Here is a 19037-nt window from a genome sequence, read left to right on the forward strand (position 1 = left end):
ACGTTGTTTTACTCGTCTGCGGGTTCTCCGACGTCTGGCAGAGAACCCAGCGCGACCCTTATTAGGAGAACTAGCGCCCAAGTCAGCAGCCAGACCCCACTCGCCCCGCCCACCAACCGCCCCGGCGCCTGCGGCTCCCGCGGCCCCGCCCCTCCGCGCGCCGGCCCCTGGCGCTAGGGCGCACGCGCAGGGCTCGAGCCGGCGCGGACGAGCGCGCGGCCGCGGGGCCCCTCCCCCACCCCTCACCGCGCACGCGGGGAATCCGTCGCCGCGGCTGCTTCGGCCGCCGCGGTCGGTGGTCGTTATGGAGTCTCCGTGGGATGAGCTGGCTCTGGCCTTCTCCCGCACGTCCATGTTCCCCTTTTTTGACATCGCCCACTATCTAGTGTCCGTGATGGCTCTGAGGCATCAGCCGGGTGAGTTCGAGGCGCCGCGGACCGGCCCCCTCAGGGTCCCGTCAGGGCTAGGACGACCTGACTCGGGTGGGCAGCCGAGCGGCCGCTGCCCTGGACAGTTCCAAGGGTCGAGTTGGAGGGGCGCCAAGAGTCAGCTCGTCCGACCTCGCGAATACAGATGGGGAAGCTGAGGCCGGGGAGGGAGGAGGCCCCAGTACAAGTCAAAGGAGGCGCGACCTGGGGTTCCCAACGCCGCATTAGGGGCGTGCGGGGCTGACCCCGCTCGCAGGACGTCCCCGACAGGTGGCAGAACCGCTGCAGCATTTCGGAGCCACAGTACTGCTCGTGCCCGCCCACGATTTGCGCGGTCTGCTGGTGGTACCACCGCTTCCTTGGAGTTTATCTGAAAGTCACCCAAGGACAAAGCTAGCAAGTTTCTGACTTAGTCTCTTGGAGCAACAAATAGTTACGGTCTACTTTGCAGTTGTGAAAATTATACACACACTTTATAGACAGACCAATATTCCCCTTCATGCAGTGTCCCAACACCTTGCTTGGCATGTGAGAGCAGGTGGATTCCCGTTTTCCATCAGCAGTGACATTGTACAAGAGTCATTTGGCATAATTTCACTATCTGTAGAATGGGAATATAGTCTTCATACAGCATTTTGAGATCTTTTAACTGTGTGAGCAGTTGCAAGGAGCAATATTTGTGGGTTTTCATTTTTTTGTATTTTACATTCAGGATATGTTTGCTCTAATATTGCTTTACTTTTGTCGCTATTCTACCTTCCTTTTAGCTTTATGGCTCGCTCTTTGAGGTCAGACACTTCTTTGTCTACGTTCTATATGTTCATGCTGCCTTCTTGTCCTGTAGATAGTTGGTGAGTGAGGTCTTGAGGATGATGCAGTCACTGTCTTATGAACTACTAGTTTTTTAAATCCTTGAACTGCAGCAACATTTTTCATTTACGTTGAACTTTCTAGCTCATTCTAAATCATTGGCAGAAATTATGACCTGGATAAGGGGAATACTACTGTATTAAAGTAAGACAGATAATCTGCTTAAGATACTGTTTCCTTGATTTGAAAAGAAGTACATTTTGTTACTACTTCATATTCAGAATTTGATATTTTCTTGTATAGACTAAATCAGAGGTTCTCAAAGTGTGGTTCAGGGACCGCTGGGGCTTCCCTGACACTTGTAGGTTAAAGTTATCTTCATAATATGCAGATGTTATTCTTCTTTTTCACTCTCCTGTTCTCACAAGTGTACAGTGGAGTTTCCCAGAAGCTACAAGACTTGTGATACTATAACAGATGGAAGCAGACATGATAATACTGCCAGCTGTTTTCCATTTGAAGGCAAACTAAGAGATTTGTTAAAATATACAACAGTGAAACTCTTCTCACTAAATGTTTCTTGCTTTGGAAAACATATTTTTCATAAAGAATACATTATTTATGTTAACATTTAGTGCATTTATTTTTAAAATGAATACATGAAGGACTATTACAATGTTCTCAGTTAAAATTTCTAATATAAATAATGATGCTTGTAACCCACATAAACAAAAACTTAGGGACCTCAAGAAATTTTTTAAGTCAGTTTTTTTTTATTACATACAATCTATTCACCATATTTATTTATTTTTTAAGTTTAATTTAATTTAATTAATTAATTTATTTACATTTTTTTTTAGCAACAAGGTTTTGCTCTGTTGCCCAGGCTAGGTGCAGTGGTGCAATCATAGCTGGAAATTTTTCCTTGAGACACGGTCTCTCTGTGTTGCCTAGGCTGGTCTCAAACTCCTGGGCTTAAGTGGTCCTCCTACCTTGGCCTCCCGAAGTGCTGGGATTACAGGCTGTTCACCATTTTTAATATAAAATTATGTGTTTTGGGACAAACACATGCAGTCATGTAACCACCATCACAATCCAGATATAGAATAGTTTTCTCATCCACCCCAAATTCCCTCCTGCCGCTTTGTAGCCAGCCCTCTCCTAGTCCCTGACAACCATTTTATCTGCTTGATAATTTTTAGGGGTGTAGAAGGGTTCTGAGACCCCCAAATTTGAGAACCGCTGAGATAATTGAATGCTAATACAGTTTTATACAATACCAGTACTTGTAAAGAGGTAAAAATGATAGAGTTAACACACAAGGTGTACCTGTTTAGGCTTTTAACAGAAAAGTGTTAGACTGCTGTTTTCCCTTGACAATATTAACTTTTGTTAGTCTTCAGTATCTTATTCTGATGATCAGAAAACAGTTTTCTTTTGCATTTATCATGGTTACTAATGAGTTTATATGCTTCCTAAGTTTATTGACTCTTTATAACCTCATTCCTATAAATTACTTAATACCTTTTGCCCTATTTTCTGTTAGACTGTAGATTGTTGTCTTACTCTGTTGACTCTCTTTTTGTATCATGGGTATTCTGTTTATGCGTGGTAGACCTTTTTTCCTTGACTCTTGCTGTCTTTTTACTTTGTTCATATTATCTTTTATGGCAGAAGTTTAAAAAATTTCATAGTTAAATCTTTATTTTTTCATATACAAATCTTTTGATTTTTTTTTTCTTTTTTGTAACTCCTGGTATTTTTGTATTATTTTAGGAAGATCTTTCCCATGCTTAAGATTATAAAAGTACTCATCTATGTTCTTCTTTTTTTTAAATAGAGACAGGGTCTCACTCTTGCTCATGCTAGTCTCGAACTCCTTGAGCTCAAGCAGTCCTCCCGCCTCGGCTTCCCAGAGTGCTAGGATTACAGGTGTGAGCCACCATGCCCGGCCTCATCTTTGTTCGTTTTAAAAAAATTCTATAGGTCTAAAAATTATAGGTTCTTAATCTATCTGCAGTATTTTTGTGTTGTATAGATATTGCTTTGCAAGTCTTTGAATCTTGATGCATGGCTGGAAAGAACAGTTGGATACGGTGATCTGAGCAGAGTAGGCTCATTGAATTGGTTTTGCTCTAAGACCATTATTCAGATCATGTCTTCTGTATAGTTCTCTGGAGTGTCCTTAGTTCTTGCTTGTTTTCTTTAGCCTTTCATTTCTTCTGTGAGCTACTGAAATCCTTCCAATGAATTCTTTATGGCTTAAGTTTGTCATAGTTGGTTTTTGTTGTTTGTAGCCAAGGACCCTCATGTCTTTTTTTCTAGCCTCTTTATATTAGAAGAGTGTTGATGTTGAATAGTAGTGGTGATAGTGAATGGCTTTGCTTTATTCCTGATTTTAATGAGAGTGCTTCTAAAGTTTTATCAAATTTGATGTTTGCTATAGGTTTTTAGGAGCACACTAAGGAAGTTTTATTTTATTCCTAACTTTCTAGGATTTCCCATATCTTTACATCATCTTGGTTAGAGAAGGTGACAAATTTTATTAAGTGCTATTTAAAAAAATATCTATTGAGATCATATTGTTTCCTATTTTATATTCCTTTATATTCCTATAAAGAATTATTTAATACATTTAAAAATGATGAATCATCCTTATTTCTTGGAATAAACTCTACTTGTTTTAATTCTTTAATTCATTAGGGATTTTGATTTGCTACTACTTTATAGAAAAGTTTTATGTTTGTGTTTATAATGGAGATTCACCTATAATGTTCTTTTATTGTGTTATCCTTTTCCAGTTGGGGTATCAAGATTATGCTGTTTTGTAAAGTAGATTGGGAAGCTTTCCATTTGGTGTTTTTTTTTTTTTTTTTTTTAGCTCTGGATGGTTTATTTAATAAATATTGCCTGCTCTTTGATATTTGGTAGACTTCAACTATGACGTTATCTATTTCTTGGTGCATTTTAATGGATGAGTCTTACTTTTTTTTCAATCCAGTCTTAAGTCATTTAGATTATTTATATTTCTCAGGAATCATCTATTTCCTTTAGATTTTCAAGTCTATTGGAGTAAATGTATGATTATATTCTAGAAAATTTCTCTGAATTCTTCAGTACTTCATTCTTAAATGTTATCTACTTCGTTTGACTCTTTTGGATCTTATTTACTTTATATTTTATGGTAATTTTTTATGGGCTTTTATATATCTTTTCCTCTTCTAACTCACTTTGAATAAGATATATTTTTGTTCAGGTTCTATCAGTAGATATAGTGAGTAGCTTGTTTTGCTCTCTATGTGATCAGTGTTGCGTTTTCATTAGAACTGAAGAGGTGATATGCGTATACTCCCAGTCTAATGCCCAGTTTCTGTTAGATTTTTACTTAGTATGTCTATGCTTTACTTAATTGGCTCCCTTTTCCTATCCGGCAGTGATCGATTCCCTAGAACTCAGACCTATAGTACAATAAGCTATAATTCATAATTTATATACTGCTACCAGGGTTCTTCTTCTCTTTGCCCTCTCAAGCATGTTACTCCTTGAGACAGTGTTTTGGAATGTACTCTTACCACTGCCAATACCTCACTCCCTACATTCCTACCTTTTATATCTTATCATTTGTAGTCTCCACCCCTGGATCTTAAAAAAAATGCTAGTGGTGGCAAGAAGGTAAAAGGGATTAACTCCTTTTTTCTGTCTGAGGTGTGGAGAAGGATTACATTCCATTTTTGTTTGGTTCAGGTTTTAGGTTTTTAAATCCAAGGAAGGATAATCCGCCCCCCATGTGACTTCTGCTTCATAAGCAAAGACATAAAGTTATATAACAACTAGGATTGTTTTTTTCCCTTAGTTTACTTCCAGTGGTCTCATAATTAACTCTAGTTCCTCCTGAACTCTGGCATGTGATTGTCTTTAGTTTTCAGTTTTGGCTAGTACTGTAAGTTTATTTTTCTTTTTTCTGTCTCCTGGGCCTTGTATTAGGAAGTTGGAATATGCTGTTTTGGGGGCTGCTAGTGAGAAACCATTTTAACAGAAAGTTTAAATAAAAGGAGCATGGGTTCACCCAAGAGTTATAGTTCCTGGGACTGGTTTTTATCACCCTTAGCTATTTGGAATTTGGAGGCCATGGGTCCTCAGCGTGGGCCAACATCTGCAGAAGCAGAACCAAAATGGTGGCACACCCAGATTTAGAAAGCTTAGAAGTATTCAGCAGACATGCAGAGTTGTTTAAGGGTGACAAAGATTAATACTCAGAAATATTAAAGTCAACTCAAGAATGTTCTGGACAAACTTGAAAGGCTTCTGGAAGGAGATTCTTGAACTCCAGGGAAAAGTTTATGCATTATCTATATCTGCAGTCCCCAACCTCTGGGCTGCGGACAGGACCGGTTCATGGACTGTTAGGAACCAGGCTACCCAGCAGGAGGTGAGTGATGCTGAGGGAGTGAAGCTTCATCTGTATTTACAGCTGCTCCCCATTGCTCACATCACCATCTGAGCTCTGCCTTCTGTCAGATCAGTGGTGGCATCGATTTTCATAGGAGCAAGAACCCTCTGTAAACTGTGTATGCGAGGGATCTAGGCTGTGCTCCTTATGAGAATCTAATGCCTGATGATCTGAGGTGGAGCTGAGGCAGTGATAGTAGCGATGGGGAGCGGCTGCAAATACAGATTATCATTAGCAGAGAGGTTTGCCTGCGCAATAAATGTAATGCACTTGAATCATCCTGAAACCAACCCCTCTCCATCGGCCTCGGAAAAATTGTCTTCCATGAAACCCGTCCCTGGTGCCAAAAAGGTTGGGGACTGCTGGCCTACATGATTATTTTTTAATAATTTTGATGAAAAAGCATACTTGAAGCCTATGAGATATATTATGTTGTTTATTTTTCTCTCTTTCAAAAAAGATAAATCTATAAAGGGGAGAGACTATATAAAACACAAGTAAACTAATGTGTAATTTAAAAATATTTAACATCTGAGGTTGAGGCTTTAAGAAGGCTAGAACATTCCCATGCTTCTTTCTGGAAGTAATATATGTCAACCACTAGCAAGCTGAATGTCAACTGTTTTGAAAATAGCTACAGTACAACTAGTTCTTAAAGATAGGGACATGCTGTCAAACTAAAATAAACTGAGTACAACAAAATAAAGAAGTCATGTATGCAGTACACTAAAAAATATTTTTCTAAGCTTTGTTATAATTAAGTTAATAAAGCTATTTTAGTTTACTTTTTATTTATTTATTTTTATTTTTAGAAATGAGGTCTCTGTCACCCAGGCTGGAGTGCAGTGGTGTGATCATAGCTCAAATTGATGTAGCCTCAAATTATTGGGCTCAAGTGATCCTCCTGCTTCAGCCTCCTGAGTAATAACACTATTTTAAGCATAGTGTAATGATTTATTTTGACCGGAGTGTGGGATTATTTGTACATGTGATTTTAAGTGAATTTACAGGAATAGAGTGTGACTTTATTTTTTAGCTTTCATTTCATAATGGAAGTATTTTGATATTAAAGTCCATATGTGCGGCCGGGCGCGGTGGCTCACGCCTGTAATCCTAGCACTCTGGGAGGCCGAGGTGGGCGGATCGTTTGAGCTCAGGAGTTCGAGACCAGCCTGAGCAAGAGCGAGACCCCATCTCTACTAAAAATAGAAAGAAATTATATGGACAGCTAAAAATATATATAGAAAAAATTAGCCGGGCATGGTGGCGCATGCCTGTAGTCCCAGCTACCCGGGAGGCTGAGGCAGTAGGATTGCTTGAGCTCAGGAGTTTGAGGTTGCTGTGAGCTAGGCTGATGCCACGGCACTCACTCTAGCCTGGGCAACAGAGTGAGACTCTGTCTCAAAAAAAAAATAAATAAAAAAAAAAAAAAATAAAGTCCATATGTGTTTATTTGTATTTTAAACATCTTATGCTTGGAATTAGATTTGGGACTCAATGTGACAAATTTTGCTAAGAATTTTGGGGAAAATAATTCTATTGATAATGTATTTCAAATATCTTAAGGTAGGACAGATAAATTTTTTCTCTTCTAAATGCCAATATGGTAAAAATAAAATAATTCTGAGTTAGAGAAATTTTTCTGGCTGACATAATTTTGAAAATTAAGGCAAATAGGACTGATGTGAGGGAGACTCTTGCCCCCAACTCTGTTCTTTTCCTGTCTCTTTTTTTGCCTAATAAAATCTTAGTTTCATTGATTTAAGACTATTAGGGTTATGAATACTTTTTCACTGCCATGATACATCGTTCTCATCCCAGCTTTGCAATAAAAACTCAAAAGAATTATATCTTGGGCTTAGAAAATTGAGTCAGAAGCAGCCTAAGGGTTTCATTTTACCTACCTCTTCCTTGCTGTCAATGATCAATCCATTCAACAGATAAATCAATCATCAGAGTATCTGCTATATACTGGGTAGTAAATATATGTTATATATATATGTATATATGCATATATATGTTATATATATATGTATATATGCATATATATTTTTCACTCATTTTAAGTCCTCATAAAATTATTTCCATTTTATGAAAGATAAAATTTGTTCCAAGAGATGTTAAGAGGTCCTATCCAGAGGTTACAAAACTAGTAAGCAGTCATAGCTTCCTGTTTGACTTGTGACGATCCTAGTTAAGGGAAATTAAGGGTAGTATTAATAAAATTATAGTGCTTAAACTCTTTGAAATATTTCACATATATTTTTCTGTCATATGATAAACATTTATAGTGCATCCATTCCTTACTAAAGTCTGTGTTAAGGTCTCAAGGGTTAACAGTCTAATGGGATGAATTATGAACAAAATCTTGAATGTGATATGTCTTAAGAGGAATGAAGAAAGCCATAAGTTGAGGGAAAACTAAAGTTATTTTGATAAACTTAATCAGAAATGAATATTACATGAGTGAATACTTTGTACAAAAGCATTTAGTAATTTTGATTTGGATTGTTTTAATGGTCAAAGGAAAACTTGGGAGTATTTTGATTTGGCTTAGCCAGTGAGTGGTGAGTATCTGCAGGTAATGCTAAATCTTTTGTTAGAACAATACTAAGGAATGCAGAAGATAGGGACGCCAGCCAGTATTCCCTAATTGTATATTTATCAGAAGTAATCAGCTACCTTGGAAATGTATCTTTATGGTAACTGTGATGTGCTATGATAGGCCCATTATAGCTCTCATTCAGTTAGAGCTCTCATTTCAAGAGTGCATCCCCAGTGCTAACCAAGGTATGCCTGTGACAGAGAGAGGGAGAGATACAAATACAAACATACTCGAGGTGGTGGGAATGGGGAGAAGAAGAGAAGGAGAGAGAGGGGTGGGAAGAAAGAAAGAAGGAGCATTTGTGTTTGTAAATAAGCATTAGAAGAAGTCTGGAAGTAATCACCCCTTTGGAGAGGAGGAGTATGATTGAGTGGTAGGAGTAGAGAGGAAGGGGTAATTTTGGTCTTTTTTTAATTTACTTCTGTCATAATAGTGATAGCCAATACTTATTGCTTACCATGTGCTAGGATGAAAAACATTTTATCCCAGTCTTTTGTCATATAGAAGTCTTAAATTTTGATGTAGTTGTATTTGTAAATCTTTTTCTTCATGGCATTATTCAGGTTAAGTACTATTCTTTGTTTCTAGATTGCTAGATTTTTTTAAAAAAAAAATCAGGAATGTTGAATTTTTATGAAGTGACCTTTTATTTTCTGTCTAAAGTAGTGATCATAACAATTTGCTAGTATAATGAATGATTTTAATGTATTTCTAAATACTGAACCTTCCTAGAATTCTTTGAATAAAATCCCCTTGGCCACGATTTATTATCTTTTTGAAAAACTATTGATTTCATTTGTTGTTAATGTATTTATGCCTTATACTCATAAATTAGAATTTAATGTGTGTCCTTCCGTTCTTGCTTTCTGGCTCTTTCCCTTCTTCCTTCCTGTTTCATTATATTTCTCTCTCTCTCTTTTTTTTTTAAAATAATTTTTGAGGTTAGGATTATGTTGTTTCATAGAATGATTTAAGTTTTTCTCCTTTGCTCTATGTAGCTATAATGGTTATTAACATAGAAATGAATTGTCCAAAAATATTTGGTAAATATTTTCCATGAATTTATCCAGACGTAGCACCTTTGTTAGGCTAGGTCTTTGACTACCCTGTAGTTTTTTCTGTAGTTATTTGTATGTTCAGGTTTCTACTGTTATTAAGGGAATTTTACTAATTTATAGATTCTTAGAAAATTGCCATTTCAACTACATCTTCACATTTATTGGATTAAATACATGTTGTTTTCCTATAGTTAAAAAAACTATAATTATTTCCTTTTTTTCTTCCAATGTTATGAATTACCTTTTTCATTTTTTTAAATGTCTTCCTCACACTTGCTGAATAATGGTCTGTTTTATTGTCTTTTCCAATAACAGCTTTGGGTTGATTTTATTGATTGCCCACCTCTACCCCATATTTTAGCTTCCATATAATTAATTTTTACTTTTATTTTATAAATTGCTTCTAGTTTTCTGGCTGGGTTTATTTTTTTATTTTTTGAACTTTTTTCCTTTGAAAATTTCCGACCAACAGAAAAATTATCAGAATTTTTTAATTTATGCATATTATTGTTTTAAAACCACTTGAATATAAATTAGGGGAATTTTGCCCAGTTACTTCTCATTAAGTGTACATATTCTAAGAACCACAGTACAGTTATCAAAATTAGGAAGTTTAACTATGATCCAATACTATTATTTAAGCCACAGTCTGTATTTAAATTTTTCCAGTTGTACAATAAGGTCATTTGTAATTATTTCTTTCCTATTCCAGGATATAATCTAGGACATGCATTGCACTCAGTTGTTGCCTCTTTAATGTCATTTAATCTGGAATGTTTCATTGGCTTTTTTTGTGTTTCTTGACCTTGACATTTCAAAAGTAAAGGCTAGTTATTTGGTTGTTTGTTTTTGTTTGTTTTGTTTTGTTTTTGCAGAATAGCCCTCAGTTTGGGTTTATCTGATTAGATTAGTTCAGGTTATATACTTTTTGTTAGAAATACTACAGAAGTGATAATGTATTCTCAGCGCCTCACATCAGGAGTCATCTGATGTTTATGGTGATGTCTGTTAGGTTTCTCCACTCTGAAGTTATTATTTCCCTTTATCATTAATAAGTAATTTGTTAGGACTCATGTTGAAATAGTGTAAATATCTATTCCTCAGCAACCTTTCACCTTTGAGTTTATTACTCTATTTCTCACCTATTATATTGAAAGCTCAAGTTTATTTATTTCAGCCTCTTTTGTGTTCTAATGTACTGAAGATTATAAACTTTTCTTAATATATCAGTTTGAAATATTGTCCGGGAGTACTTACAGTAGGGTTTGGGATGAAAGGAAACCGTAAGTGGGAAGATTGTTTATATTAATACTAATCTACTACTAGGAAACTGGCAATGAGAGCCTGAAAAGAGTATTTTAAAGGTGCCCAAAATCACCCATTAACAGAATGTTTCCAGTCTTGCTTTAAAGAACAAAGGATGTGGTTTTTAATGATCATGATTGGCACACCTATGAGTAATAGTAAGTTGTCGAAAATCATGAATTCAAGAAGTTTATTTCTTTAATGCAACTGATACCTTGGGACTTGTTTAGTAAATATGCAACTATCTCAGACCATGTTTTTACCTTACCATTTCAGGAGCAGCTGCAATGGCATGGAAGAATCCTATTTCAAGCTGGTTTACTGCCATGCTCCACTGCTTTGGGGGAGGAATTTTATCCTGTATACTGCTTGCAGAGCCTCCATTGAGGTTTCTTGCAAACCACACTAACATATTACTAGCATCTTCAATTTGGTAAGCAGCCATTATGGTGAACTATAGGACATTTAAAAAATTGTTTTGTACATTGTTAGCAAAATAGAATTTTTTTTCTTTGAAAAATATTTTATGTTCTTGAAAAGTTAGTGCATGTGCAAGGAAGGAACCCAAATAATGCCAAAAGTTTTAGGTTCAAAGTATGTTTCTTTCTTGCCCTTCTCTCCTTATCTTCTCCCAGAGGCTTGGTTGTGGGGATAGGGGGCAAAAGTAGCAAGCCCTCCACCCCCATTATCTGTAACAATGACACAGCTGGGGACATGGGAAGGGGTGGAGGGCTCCTGGAATGAGGAAGGCTTTCGTTTTTAAATTTGCTCTTTTGTAGAAGGATTCTGAAAGAAAACCAATAAAATACACCTAAGCTATCAAAAAAATTATCTTACTTATCTTTAGTGGAAACATTTCAAATTATGAAAGGGCACTAAATATTTGGCCATAACTGTTTATCTTGTGAACCTAATCCATACATACAGATATATGACACTATAAAATCATGAATGTGAATAACTAAAACTAAACAAAACGTTCAAGTGATTATGGTTCATATATAATTGTTCTTCTCATACTCTTTGTTGGATTTTTTTAGAAACTTGTGAAATCTTTAAACACTAATTTTGTGGTTTTGAAGTGAAGGAAAAATGTTATTAGGAATTGCTTTGAATGCTTATAAATCCAAATTCAGTTTTTTTTTTTTTTTTGAGACAGAGTCTTGCTCTGTTGCCTGGGATAGAGTACAGTGGTGTGATCATAGCTCACTGCAACCTCACACTCCTGGGCTCAAGCGATCCTCCTGCCTCAGCCTCCCTAGTAGCTGGGACTATAGGTGCATGCCACCACGCCCGGCTAATTTTTCTATTTTTTGTAGAGATGCAATCTTGAACTCCTGACCTCAAGTGTTCCTCCTGCCTTGGCCTCCCAGAGTGCTAGAATTATAGGTGTGAGCCACTGTACCCGGCCCAAATTCATTTATTCTTAAGAGGATTTATCTATCAAATTAAAAAAAAAATGTATAATAACAATCAGAATGCTTTGTTATATCTAAAGCAAAAACTATGCTTTTTATTAAAAACTGTGTTAATTAAATATATAACATGTTAGGAACACTTGAATTTCATTTTATTGTGATAATTTTTAAATGTGTACATCACCAGTTACAGAAGGGGATATTATAAATAATAGTAGCAATGGGAAGAGTAATAGCGGAAACCTGTGTCCGTGCAAACTAGGAGATAGAATATAGTATTTGATAGATTACATTTGTTGAGTTGTTACTATATGTCAACTAAATTCTTTATATTCATTTTCATATTTAATCACAAGATTCCTATGACTTAGCTGTTATTATTATTCCCGTATGACAAATGGGAAAACTGAGGCATAGAGAATCATTGCTATGATTTTCATATCTAGTAAGTGGTTGACCTAGAATCAAAACAAGAAGTTTCTAATGTTAGAGCCTTCACATTTGTTTTTACATATATTTATATATTTTATATATATATATATATATTTTTTTTTAGAGACAAGGTCTCTCTCTGTCGCCTAGGCTGGAGTGCAATGGCCTGATCATAGCTCACTATAACCTCAAACTCTTGGGCTCAAGCAGTCTTCCCACCTCAGCTGTCAGGCCTGGCTAAATTTTAAATTTTTGTAGAGATGAGATTGTGATATATTGCCCAGACTAATCTTGGACTCCTGGACTCAAGCGATCCTCCCACCTCAGTCTCCCAAAGTGCTGGGATTACAGGCATGAACCACTGTACCTGGCCTTAGAGCCTCCACATTTAACAAGTAGTATCTTTCATATATTTGTTTAACCATCTCTTATAGTCTTCCAGTTGCTAGATGTTTTGGAAAACTTTCTCAAGGACTTGTATTTCTATAATAATATTTTTAAAAGATATTAGCATTTTGGAAAAATGTTTAGGGTGTATAGATGCTGAAACTATATAAAAAGTAGAATATACAGAATCTGGCACTTTCCATCATTTCCGCTTGTATTCCTATAGTATTAAGCTCCACCATTTCTTGCCTGGACAATTGCAGGAGTTTCCTAAGTGGTCTAGCTGCTCCTTTGATTATCCCCATGAATTTATTCTTTATGCAGCAAAGTGATTGCAGTTGGCCCTCTGTATTTGTGGGTTCCACTTCTTCAGATTCCTCCAACCACAGATCAAAAATATCTTGGGAAACAAAACAATGAAAAATAATACAACAATAAAAATAATATAAAAACAATATAGTATAACAAGTATTAACATAGCATGTACATTGTATTAGGTATTATAAGTAATCTAGAGATGATTTAAAGTACAGAGGAGGATGTGTGTAGATTATCTGCAAATACCATGCCACTTTATATAGGGACTTGGGCATCCAAAGATTTTGAGGGAATTCCTGGAACCAATCCCCCATGAAAGGACAACTGTATTTTATTTTATTTTATTTTTTTTTTGTTAAGACAGAGTCTCGCTTTGTTGCCCAGGCTAGAGTGAGTGCCGTGGCGTCAGCTTAGCTCACAGCAACCTCAGACTCCTCGGCTTAAGTGATCCTACTGCCTCAGCCTCCCGAGTAGCTGGGACTACAGGCATGCGCCACCATGCCCGGCTAATTTTTTCTATATATATATTTAGCTGTCCATATGATTTCTTTCTATTTTTAGTAGAGATGGGGTCTCGCCCTTGCTCAGGCTGGTCTCGAACTCCTGAGCTCAAACGATCCGCCCACCTCGGCCTCCCAGAGTGCTAGGATTATAGGCGTGAGCCACCGCGCCCGGCCTGTATTTTAAAATAAGCTAGAACATGTCACTCATGTGCTCAATAGTTTCTTATTAAGAACAAAATCCTCAGCTCTTAGTATGGCCTATAAAACTCTGAGAAATCTTGCCTTCCACTCCCTTTGATGTCATGTCTTGCCACTGTACTCCTGCTCACTCTGCTTTAGCCACATGAGCGCTATTTCTTGAACACATAAGGTGTTCTTCCACCTTAGTGCCTTTGTACTTAACTTTCTTCTCCCTGTAATGTTTTTTCCCCCAAAGGCTTATATTTTCTTTTATCAGAAAGGCTTTCTCTGACTGAAATAGCACCTCCTCTCCCATGACTGTCACATCATCCTTCTTTATTTTTCTTCTTAGACTTATTACTACCTGACATGTTACCTGTTGATTTTTTTATGTTGAGCTGTCTCACTCCACTAGAAAAACAGCGTATCAGAGCAGGGACTTTGTTTTGTTAACTGTGTGCCAAGTACTGTTCTAGAATCAGTAAATACATTGGTAAAGGAATGGATTATTATCTACTGTTACATTATAAAGGATTTCTGTATTTGAGTAGTAAGGAATGATAGAATTCGATTAGTGGATCCTTTAAATGAAATAAAATTTCTTTTCTATAAACGTGCTTTCTTGGTTTAAATTGAAAGGTATGTTAGAAATGAAAAATAAAAAATGCATTTTTTAATACAGTGAATTCATATAGTATTAATTAACCTCAGATGTTTTATTATCTCCGTTTTACATAAAAGGTAATTGAGGCTTAGAGAGATGGTTAATGGCAGCACCTGGATTTCATCTCAGGCATTTAGACTATTATCTTAATCATGAGGAATTTTCTCTATGAACAATTTGATTTTTTAACTTAAAATTTCAAGTAATACTGAACAGGTACGAAAGTATTTATAGAATATATGCAAAGTATAAAGAATTGTGGTATAATGAAAACTTATATATCCATCCTGTGAACTAGGAAAAAAATTGTCACTTAAAATAATCTTTTTATTATAAAGTGAAAAAATTCAGAAAACCACAAAAACCAAACATATGACCTAATGAGTTATCATAGGGAACATCCTTGTAACCACTACCCAAGTCAAGAAATATAAATTTATCACCTGTCCCAGAAATCCTTTCTGTGTGTCCCGTTCCAATCATAACCCACTTCCCACCTTAAGTAACCATTATAGTAACATATATTCTAACTTTTATGGTAATCACTTCTTTGCATATTTTTATAATTTTATCACCCAGTGTTCATCCCTAGACACTATAGTTTAGTCATGCCCATTAAAAATTTTAATATGTTTCTTAAGTTTTTTTAATTACCACTTTGTTCCTTTGTTTTCCAAAATTATCTGTTGAAGAACCAGAGCCATTTGACCTGTAAAGTCTTCCATAGTCTAGAGTTTGATGATTGCGTATTCATGGTACAGATCATTATATCCCACTGTTCTCTGTGTTTCCTTAAAATTGGCAGATTGATCCAGGATCCAAATCATATTCAAGTTAGATCTCTTTAGCGACTTTAAAGAGGTGCAAATTTTCTGATTGGCTCTCTTTTGTGACATTAGCACCCTTTTACACTTTAATGCTTATATCTGTTAGTTAAATGGGAATTATAAAATGTTGATAGTCTAGTTCTGTCTTTTCTCTTTATTTATTGTTGGAATATTATTATAGATACTTCTCACTTATTTGATAAAGCAGTTTTATAGTTCATGTAGATAGGAAAGGTGGGATAAATGCTTGATTCTTTCCCTTTATTAACCAGTTTTCAAGATAATGAATTGGTCTTCTGTCATCCTCCAAAGATGAGCAATTAAAAAAAAATAATATGAGCTTATGGATTTAAGCATATTTCATTGGTTTCAATAAATTTCAGTTATTTTCATTGTTGAAGCTCAAATTGTCCCATCTTTGGCCAGTGGGAACCTCTTCAAACCGACTCCTGAGACATTGGATTAGCTTCCTTGTTACTTAGCGTTGTAAGATTCATCTTGTACCTTTCTTCTGGAATCACTTGTTTCTCTGAGAAGCTCTGGTTTCTTTTTAGTGAGAAATGGCATTTCGTGACCATAATATGAGTGCTAGAGATGCTCATTGTTACTGGGTTGATCATTGTTTCTAGAGCTTTTCAGTGAACAGAGCTTGGGAGAATAAAGATAATATAACTCATGAATTCACATTGGTATTTCTAATTCACATTCAGGACTGTAGAGCTTTTATTTAACTTCTCTATATTTTACATATGTATCTCCTTTCTGAAGAATTTTGGTCCTTAAGGGCATAAGATATGATAGAATTACAATATTCTAACATTACTAATTTATTTTATTCTGTATCATGCACTCAGTAGTCTTAGAGTAACAATGCTAAGACTTCTACTGGAATGGTTACTAAAAATATTTTTTGTATATACATTTTTCATTTTCTCATTTTAAAAATAGATGTTACTGTTTTACACTGTCCTAGTTTTATAGCTGTTACATACCATACTCTTCCCTTCTTAGTCCTCATTCATTCTTAGTTTTTTAGTGCTTATCACCAGTCCTCATGTGTATCTCTCGCTAGTAATCTTGGTTGTCTGAAGCTTATTCTCTAGTTTTGAAATAGTAGGTTGCAGTTTTGATCTGTTTTGTGGGCACATTTTCTTGAGTGCTTTCATTGTATATAGGGATTTACTCTACTTTTTTTTTCTTTTTGTTTTTTACCCAACAGCACGGAATGTCAATTGCTTCTTTTTGTTTTTCTTGTGATAAGTTTGTATGGTATTTGACCTTGATGATTTTTGTTGGTCATTTTTATATGAAATTGGTTTTCTTGAACTTTCAGAATGAGGTAAAATTCAGGAAAGATTTTTCGACTTCACAAAGCTTCTGCTTCTGTTGTTTTTTTTGTAGTGTTCAAAAGATGATGACCTGCTTTCTGAGATTTCTTGGGTCTCTTCCTCTTCCTCAGTTTGGTTGGACCTTTACTGTCTTCTATTGTTCTGTCATGCTCAGTTTTGATTCTACTGAAACAGTTTCTTCTCAGTGTGGGACTTGTTTTAGAAGAGAGCCCTGGTGGATCAATTTTGAAAGCTCATAGTGACTAAATTGCTCCAACCTTTTCAGAACTACTTATCAGGGACCCTTTGTCTTATCTGGTGTTAGAGATGCCAGAACCTCTCTCTGTTGTAGAGATTTTTTTTCTTTTCTATTTTGTTTTTTTCCAAATTGGCCTGCTGTGCTTTCCAGTGAATACTCATCAACTATTTTGGTATTACTTTGGTCATAAGTCCATCAGCTCCCACCTTATTGCTTTCTTCGTCCTACTAAGTAGTGCAGGTCTCGTGGGTGTTCGTGATTTGTCTCTACCCACTTAATTTTGGAGTTTGAAGGGATACCTTGTCATATAGTTTTGTTGTAAGTACAGTTGCCCCTTGAACAACATGGATTTGAACTGAACGGGTTCACTTATGTGCAGATTTTCTTCCGGCTCTGCCACCCCTGAGAAAGCAAGACCAACCCCTCCTCTTCCTTTTCCTCCTCAGCATATTCAACATGATGGCGAAGAGGATGAAGACCTTTATGATGATCCCCTTCCACTTAATGAATAGTAAATATATTTTCTTTCCTTAAGATTTTCTTAATAACATTTTCTTTTCTCTAGATTACTTTATTATAAGAATACAATGTATAATACATACAACATACAAAATATGTGTTAATCAACTGTTCATGTTATTGGTAAGGCTTCTGGTTTACAGTAAGATATCAATAATTAAAATTTTGAAGAGTCAAAAGTTATATGTGGATTTTCTTTTTTTTAATTTCAGCATATTACAGGGGTACAAATGTTTAGGTTACATATATTGCCTTTGCCTCTCCTGAGTCCGAGCTTCAAATATGTCCATCCCCCAGATGGTGCATACCACACCCATTAGGTGTGACTATACCCATCCCCTTCTCCCCGCTGCCACTTGCCCAACACCTGATGAATGGATTTTCAAGTTCTTTGGGGCTGGCGTCTCAACCCCTGTGTTGTTTGAGGGTAAACTGTATTGTGCATGGGGTTTTGGTCTTGCTATCTAGTTGCTCTGTGTGTTTTTATGGGGATTTGAAGAGATCAAAGTGTTATGCAGCCACTACCATCTTCCAAGAACACTTGCCATTAGTTTTGAAGTCCCCTATATGCTCCTCTCCCATTCTATCTCTTCCCTCCTTTCTCAGGGGTAATCATTACCTTTAACTTTGTGATGCCCAACAAAACAATTAGAACCAATAAAAATGCATATCAACAGAAGAATAAATGAAATACAGATATTAATATAATGGCATTATCTAATAGAGTTTAAGATTAACTTTCCCTGTAACTCAGTAAATCTACAGTTAAGCATATACCAAAAGAAAGTCTTGCTGATGTACATTAGTAAATATGTATAAGAATCTTCTTAGAAATGCTATTTATAATAGGAAAAACCAGAAACAACTCTGTCAACAGAGGAATGGATGAATAAATTGACATACTAATTCTGTTGTGCTATACACTGGTGAAAATTAGTAAATTATAACTATACACGGTAACAGTGAATCTCAGGAATATACATTGAATGAAAAAAAACTTTAAGTCACAGAAAATACATAGGATTTCATTTATAAAACTTTGAAAAATTGTATTAAGGATATACATATATGCTAAGACTGTAAGAAAAGCAAAGATTTGTGTTTATTTTAAAATGGTGTATTATATTTTTTATAGTTTCCTGGGATTTGTTTTTTTCACTCGACATTATGTTACTAAGATTCATCTGTGTATTTGTATGTGTCTGTAGTACATTCCTTCCACTGTTGTATAATCTGTCATATTAATGTCTATATTTTGTTCTTTTATTGATGAACATTTTTGATGGCTGTAGGTATTTTCTTGGGCATTGCAAAACGACAACAATAATAGCAACCACTTATGTAGCATTTACTATGTCCCAGGCAGTCTAAGTGCTTTACGTGTATTATCTCACTTAAACCTCACAAGAATCTTGTGAGGTGGGTCTATTTTATTCTTATTTAACAGATAATGCAACGGAAATGTGGAGTGGTTAATAACTTGCCCTAGTTATCAGAGATATGGGGTAGTTGGAGCCAGGATTAAAACATAGAGTATCTAGTCCTT

The 19037-nt window shown here is 36.0% G+C and overlaps 1 protein-coding gene across 1 annotated transcript in view; it reads left to right on the forward strand.

The window, feature by feature from the left end:
- The first annotated feature begins 224 nt into the window (after positions 1–224).
- The window catches only part of TMEM38B (transmembrane protein 38B), a 43170-nt gene continuing 24357 nt past the window's right edge, over positions 225–19037 (forward strand). Inside the window, exons 1-2 of the mRNA XM_069474523.1 lie at positions 225–416; positions 10933–11089. Coding sequence (XP_069330624.1) covers positions 305–416; positions 10933–11089 — 269 coding nt within the window. The 5' untranslated portion in view covers positions 225–304. The remainder of the gene's footprint in view (positions 417–10932; positions 11090–19037) is intronic.

This window comes from Eulemur rufifrons, chromosome 7 (assembly GCF_041146395.1).
Source record: "Eulemur rufifrons isolate Redbay chromosome 7, OSU_ERuf_1, whole genome shotgun sequence".
Taxonomy (NCBI): domain Eukaryota; kingdom Metazoa; phylum Chordata; class Mammalia; order Primates; family Lemuridae; genus Eulemur; species Eulemur rufifrons.